Raw genomic sequence first — 7,459 nt, forward strand, 5'->3', positions numbered from 1 at the left:
GTTCAAACCTGCTCCACATTTGAAAACATTTCAGTTTTCAGCTGTAAAATATTTCTTGGCTCCTCAGGCTTTGGTGATGGCTCCACATTTCTCATAAACTCTCCCTCACCCGGGACAGGAACCCGGTGTGGGCAACGGACCGCTGTACGGGCAGCCGTTTACAGACAGGCTAGTGACACATTACACACACTCCTGAGGCTGCAGAGATTGTTTTTAAGAAATCTCATAAGCCATTGTTTTACTGCTTAATTTTTCATTTTACATAAGAATGTAGAGATAAGTAACCTAAGCAACTAGTGTAGTAATAATAATAATAATTTATATAACACTTGTCAAACTTAAGTACAAAGTTCTTTCCAGATTAAAAGATTTACAGAAAAGAAATGAAAATAAATCATAATCTCATGTAACAGCGGGGCAGCTGAGCTGAAATATTCATAACATATCGTGCATTTTGCGATTAAAGCAACAAATTAGGCACAGATGTAGGGTTATATATCACGAAAAGATATAGATATCGGGGCGCTGCCAATTCGGCCCCTGACGGACGCGGCAGCCATTTTCCAAAATGGCCGCAAAATAGGTTTTCCAAAACGTTGCAGAAAATTGATTTTACGACTCTTGATGATTTCCAAGGTGCGTTCAAGCTGATGAGATCAGATGTCAGAAGATCACAGAAATTATTTTTTTACCTCCTCATTTTTTAAGTGTACTTTTTAAAAGCTTTTAACCTGAGAAAAACATGAAAACCAAATAAAAGGAGCATGGTCACTTCAGGGTCAAACTTCACCCCCGTGCCTTCATGGTAGAATGACGACCAATAAAGCAGTAAAACTGACGGAGATAACGCTGGATACATTTCTTGGTTACCAGTAACCTCTAATCACAGTTAAAGTGATGCTGAACTTTGGTAGAACTTTGGGTTGTATTGCTAGCAGTAAAACTGACAGAGATGACATGAGAGCTTTTTAGTTGGAGTAAGCACTTCAGGTTCATATGACAATGTTTTATTTTTGCAATGGCCTTCTAATCTGAGCAAAGGAGCTGATATTTGTTCGGTCTCTAACCTGTGACCAAGCTGACTTGGTTGAACTTATAAGGAAACTTAGATCAGTCTCCTGTTGAAATACAGGGTTAAAGAGACACAAGCTTATCCACCACAGCAAGGTGCCAACTCCAGTAGGATTCATTTTTGTTTTATTTTTTTCAAAGGGAGAGGGGAAACACCAAATGAAAACAGGCCTAAAGGAAGGCTCCCTACACTCAATATAACTTGAAAAAACTAAAACTAAAACTCCGCTATCGAGCAGCTGACTAGAACATGAATGAAACAAAAGAACCAGCGAAGGCAGGCCACACAGACCTAACCCACTCTAAGAGACTCTGAGAAGAGAAGAAGCTAAATGGTTCACGTGGTACTTCTGCAGATTGTTGGATTTATTATGTACAAGAATGTTTACAATAACCTGACTGTTGGATTTGTTATGAATAGAGTGATTGTGAGGAAAAGGGAGGTGGCAGGTGCTGTTTTCTTTCTCTTCATTTTTACTTGTGCAACATTGATTGTTCGGAATAAATTGTATTATTATGCTTTAACCCGTCTGTTTGGAAAATCTCTTTGTCACACAAGATTAACCAGCACGTAACTGGGCCTTGACCTCTCGGAGGTAGAAGGCCAGTTCCTTCAATTGGTGACCCCGACGTGATTTTCGGCATTGAGAAGCGTGTCCAAAGGACGGACAGACCGGCGAGAGAGAGAAAGGGCCCTGAAATCTTAAGGTAAGCAGAACCTGTTGTATCGAACTCTGCAAATTGGCTTACTCTAAATTATCTCTCTTGTTGTGCTGAATCTCCTTTGTAGTGATAAATGTTGCAAAAGTAAAAACTGGAACATTAGAAAAGCGTTTGGAACGCTGCGCTTGGAGCGCTAGAGTAGTGCGCTTGGAGCGCTAGTTTTTAGTAACGTCTGGGACGTTAGAGTTTAGTAAAAATAGCGCTTGGAGCGCCTGTATGAGTAGTGCGCTTGGAGCGCTAGTTTAGTAACGTCTAGGACGTTAGAGTTTAGTAAAAATAGCGCTTGGAGCGCCTGTATGAGTGTACATTAATAACTAGTATTCAGAGGAAAATTAAAACTTACTGTTGATACTGGGCCAACATCGCTGGAACATCAAAGTGTCCAGTAGAAGCTTATGTTGGTAGGATCACAGCGAGGGGCATAGCGACCCATTTACTCTGAATCTAGTTACTGTCATAAACTGAATAAACCTGTGTGAAATAGTACTGGACAGAATGGACGGAGAATTTGACAAAGACTGTGAGGAACGGGGTGGCTGTGGGCCTCCCCGTTTATCATTTGGACAGCAATGGGTTAAAGTCAGGACTAATGTAATCTGTACATTTGATCCTAAGACTAGAAATAAAGAGACTCAATACCTAGATGAGTGGTATAACATGACAGTGAAGGAAGGGCATTTTCCTGCCACGGGAAGTGAAGCCAAATTCATGCCAGTGATGAGAGCATTAATACAGGTGGTTCATAGAAAGCTGCTGCAAGCAGGACAAGACAAAGAAAAGGGACATATGTTTGTAAGGAGGAAATTGAGGAAGAAAGAAGACGAGTTGGCAAGTAAATTGGTAAAATATAATGTGATACAGATGGCTGCCCTATCAGCCTTAGGCAGCCAGACGAAAGCCACCCACGCAAAAACCGCTGAAGCAAAACCACTAGTGAAACCCTCACCCAGTCCTAGCGCACCCCCACCACCAAACCCACATACTAGCCCGCCGCCACATGACATGTCCCTCCATCAGCAGTACCCACCTGGCCCACATCCCAACCCCCCCTCCTTATCCTCCTCCTACCCCTAGTCCGGTACCAACCCCACAGGACAGTGATTATACAAACGAAGTTATGGCACCATTGTTTCAAGTGTTAGGTGGTATTTTGGAACTAGAAGAGGAAATAGAAAAAGAACGAGGAGCAGGTTCAGCCTCAGAGACGGGTAGTATGTCTGATGTAGCCAGAGAAATAGACAGGCTAAGGGAAGAACTGAGAGATCAGGCTGAACAGTACAGGTTAGGACAAGCCATGTTACCACCAGATTTGCGTAATGGAGGCGTAAGAAGGAGAGCTCAATCTACCCCTAAACCCCACACAGAGAGATCCCGTGCAGAGTATCAGGATGTTCACACTAGTGGAGAGGTAGATGAGGACGCTGATGACGAGGCTAGTAGAGCAGTAGAGGAGGGTGATGATGATGAAGATGAAAACATTCCTATCACTATAGAGGGAACCATGAGAACGCACTCCAAAGGAGGGATACATAGGAGACGGGAGGGTGGGGACGAAGAGGCGAGACCATATACACCCCCCAAAACTAGGTCACATAAAGTTTATGGAAAGTACGAAGACAAAGGTGACAAACAGAGGAGTCAGTGTGTTGGCATGTTTCCCATTGTGGCCAAAAGCAACGGTAGAGACGAGTATCAGCCGTTCACTTTAGGTGACATTCAAGCACTGAGTGAGCTCCTCCCAGGAATTCAAGAGGGAGGGGGAGTGTGGCTCACGAGCCTGTATAACAAGACCCGAGGGAAGACTTTAGCTATGGGTGATCTCAGGGCTATTTTGGGTTTCTCGGTTTCGGACTGGGCACTGAAAGAATTAGAAGCAGCGGCCGGAACAGTCCAGGTGTCAGATAGAAGCCCCCTTAACCCCTACGCTACCTCCTTCGGTAATGCTATTAGACAAAAGTATCCCATACCAGCGGGTAAGCTCCACAGCTTGGTGTTTAAGATTAAGAACGGGGAGAGCGGACGCACGTTCATAGAAAGAGCAAAGACAGAGTGGGCGGGGGCTACGGGGGTGAACCCAGATAAAGAATCACAGCAGCCTCTGTTCAGAATAGCTCTGTTAAAACATGCTCCGGAAGGAGTTAAGAGAAAGATGCAAGAGAATCCAGATATGGCAGGGGCAAAATCATCAAGATGGGAAACACATTTCTGCCATCATCAGGATGCAGAAACCAAGGAGGAGGAAGAGGAAAATGAGTCATTAAAAGAGATGGTAGCTCAGTTGACTAAATTACAGTTGGCAGATGCACGGACTCGTGCGACAGATAAGAAAAAGGGAGGGAAAGAGAAAGATACCCAGATGGCTCAAATTGTAACACCAGCTCCAGCCCCGCCACAGAATCCTTATCCACTGCAGGGCCCGCCACAGGCTATGTATCAACCCCAGTATCATGTTCCTTACCAAGCTGCCCCATATCAGCAGCCCCCTTATCATGGAGGCCGGAATAGAGGCAGAGGGAGAGGAGGAGGCAGGGGGAGGGGGTATGCCCAACCAAAAGGAGGCAGTTGTTACATCTGCGAAAGCCCGGATCACTGGGCACGTGACTGTCCTCAGAAACAACAACAGCAGATGAGAGGGCCTCCACAGCAGTCATATCAGCCAACAATACAGACTCCACCAAACCAACAGCTAGCTCCAATGCAGGCATACAGCGGGTACTCTGCGCAGGGACCTCCACCTGGTCCATATACACCAGGAATGTTCCCATAGGGGTGCCCGACGGAGATGGAGGGACAGGGGCTGGCAGAGCCCTGTCTCCAGTTGACAGTGAACGGAAAACGAAGATGGTTCATGGTGGATACGGGAGCACGTTACTCCACCTTAGCTGAACCTCTGTGTTCCCTTTCCTCTCACTATGTTTCCGTTTTGGGATTTTCCGGCACTGAACAAAGACTGCCTTTTACTGTTCCCCTTCCTGTCCGGCTTGGGAGACAGGTGATGGAGCACCCCTTTTTGTATGCACCTGATTGTCCACGTGATCTCCTGGGAAGAGATGTTTTGGCAGCACTGGGGGCTTCTGTACATTGTTCACCAGAAGCTGTGATAGTGAGTTTCCCCGGAGGAGAAGAAATGGTGTGCTCCTCGCCCTCCAGTGCTGATCGCATGTGCATGTTGAGTCCTGATACCTCACCTGATGCCCCACCACCCTGTGCAGACATATATTGGGCCCTGCTAGCCGACAGAAACCCTCTGATTGACTTTTACAACATGTGGCAACCATGGATTAGGGCTCTACACCCTTACCTCCCTGTTCCCGATCCTCCCCACTGCACTCTGAATTATGACAGAAATAATGATCTTACGTATCAAGATGAGTTCCAACAAAATCTGTTAGATACAACCTGGGGGATAGGAGTAGGAGGTGTTTATCCACCTCAAGCAGGAAATGGCAGAGGCCGCAGCACTCGCTCTCCCAGATTACTCTCAACCATTCCATCTGGATGTCTCAGAGCAGCTTAGTACAGCCCATGGTGTCTTATATCAGAAACACAGAGGAGATAGGAACGTATTGTACTATTGTAGCATTTTGCTAGACACACAAGAACAGAGAGCCAGCCCCTGTGTCAGATATGCAGCTGCTCTGGCAAAAATTGTAGACAAAGTAGGTCATATAGTCATGCACCATCCTCTACAGATTCTGACCTCTCACAGCACTGTAACATATGTCACATCCTCCTGTTTCACTCTCACCCCCCTCAGACAGACTAAGATCTTACAAGTACTCTCGAAACCACACATCTCCTTTGTACATGAGGGCTGTAATATGGCTGACAATATGACTGATGGCGAGAAGCACTTCTGTGCAGAAAAATCGCTGCCCTTTGTAAAACTAAGGCTGGACTTAGAAAACTCCCCTTTAACGGAAACTGACCTTAGCTTATTTACAGATGGTTGCTGTTTCCGTCATCCCACCGAAGGGTTAAAAGCAGGTTATGCTGTGGTGTCTATGAATACAGCAAAAGAGGAACCATGTACTCTCGATCACGGTCCTCTTGATGGGAAACAATCTGCTCAGGCAGCAGAACTTACGGCTGTAGTTTGTGTGATGGAATTTTCCATCAATTCCTCTCTTATTGGTAGAAAGGTCAGAGTGTTTGTCAGAGTGTCCCTCTGTTGACATTCTTGGGTTGGAGTCCTGTCTAGAGGAGCCACCGTTATCTGTACAGCTGTGCCTGTAGTGGAGACCGTAGAGCCAGTCGCTAGGGCAACCAGGGTCAGAGATGCCAGAGGAACGAAGTAAGTCATAACATGATAAGGGGTAAGACACTGAGCACCGGGGAGGAAGGACAGAGTTGTGAGGCCTTCACGCAGAGAGCATCTATTGTGGAGACCTGACAATTCTCCTTGATCAAGCTTCAATAAACCTTCTTTTGTAAGACATCATCAGCTCCGGACCTCTTCCTTCCAAAGATAACTTGTATATCAATTATTCCATCACAGTTTGTGCTCTGCGGTTAGCGGAAGGGAAGGCAGTGAATATTTTCACAGACTCTGCGTATGTGTGCAATGCAATTCACAGAGATATGTCTGGCTGGGTACAAGCGGGTTTTAAGACTAGTCAGAATAAACCTATGGCTCATGAGGAGTTGATGAAAGAGTTGTTGGAAGCAATCCAGTTACCACAGAGGGTAGCTGTGATCAAAGTGAAAGGACACAGTCGGGGCTCTGACTTAGAGAGTATAGGAAACGAAGCAGCTGATGCAGCCGCTAAAAAGGCGGCAGGGTATTTACCTACTATGATGGTCATGACCACAGCAGATCTCGGTTCTGAGATAACTGATTTCTCCATTATACAAGCTCAAGAATCTGCCACAGCAGCAGAACGAACCATCTGGGAAGATAAGGGAGCTATAGAACAGTTTGATGGTATATGGTATAACGGAGATCAAATAGTTATGCCCCCCTGTTGGATGTCCTCAATACTGACTCAGACTCATGGACTTGACCATAAAAGCCACAAACAGATGTTACGAGATCTCCGCCACTGGTTGATTCCCCGGAAACATGCTACTATAACTGACTTCTTGACTAAGTGTGACGTATGTAGTACATGTAACATCAGACCTACCATCACTCCTAGGGCAGGAAAACATCCTTCTCCCACTGCCCCGGGACAGGAAATCTTTATGGATTTCACAGATATGGGAGTAAGGGCTGGGGGGAAAAGATTCCTCCTAGTAATTGTGGACGCATTTTCACGTTGGGTTGAGGCCTACCCTACGGGAAAAGAGGACGCAAAATCAGTCATTAAATGTCTGGTGAATGAGTACATTCCGAAACATGGGTTTCCTAAATTGATCAGGTCAGATAATGGTTCACATTTCAAAAATAAAGACCTGCAATCTGTTGAAAAGGCTCTGGGACTACAACACAAATTTGGCACTGTGTACCACCCAGAATCGCAAGGAAAAGTTGAACGTGCTAATCAGACCATCAAGCTAAAGCTGCTAAAAATCGTTCGCACGACTGGGCTCCCTTGGACTGAAGCCCTGCCCATTGCACTGATAGGCATCAGAGCCTCAGTCAATCGGTCAACAGGACTCACACCATTTGAGCTTACGTGTGGCCGACCTTTCCCAGGGCCGTCCCAAAACCCCTCTCCCCTTC

The 7,459-nt window shown here is 45.8% G+C and overlaps 2 protein-coding genes across 2 annotated transcripts; both read left to right on the top strand.

Moving 5' to 3' along the window:
- The first annotated feature begins 3,293 nt into the window (after positions 1–3,293).
- LOC141774483 (uncharacterized) lies at positions 3,294–5,125 on the top strand. The gene is made up of 2 exons (XM_074647187.1): positions 3,294–3,310; positions 3,348–5,125. Exon 2 carries the CDS (start codon positions 3,446–3,448, stop codon positions 4,559–4,561), a length of 1,116 nt encoding a protein of 371 aa, XP_074503288.1. The 5' UTR covers positions 3,294–3,310; positions 3,348–3,445; the 3' UTR covers positions 4,562–5,125.
- On the top strand, positions 4,577–7,018 carry LOC141777694 (uncharacterized). Its single transcript, XM_074652194.1, has 2 exons — positions 4,577–4,618; positions 5,211–7,018. Exons 1-2 carry the CDS (start codon positions 4,577–4,579, stop codon positions 5,967–5,969), a joined length of 801 nt encoding a protein of 266 aa, XP_074508295.1. The 3' UTR covers positions 5,970–7,018.
- The last annotated feature ends 441 nt before the right edge of the window (positions 7,019–7,459 follow it).

This window comes from Sebastes fasciatus, chromosome 1 (assembly GCF_043250625.1).
Source record: "Sebastes fasciatus isolate fSebFas1 chromosome 1, fSebFas1.pri, whole genome shotgun sequence".
Classification (NCBI taxonomy): domain Eukaryota; kingdom Metazoa; phylum Chordata; class Actinopteri; order Perciformes; family Sebastidae; genus Sebastes; species Sebastes fasciatus.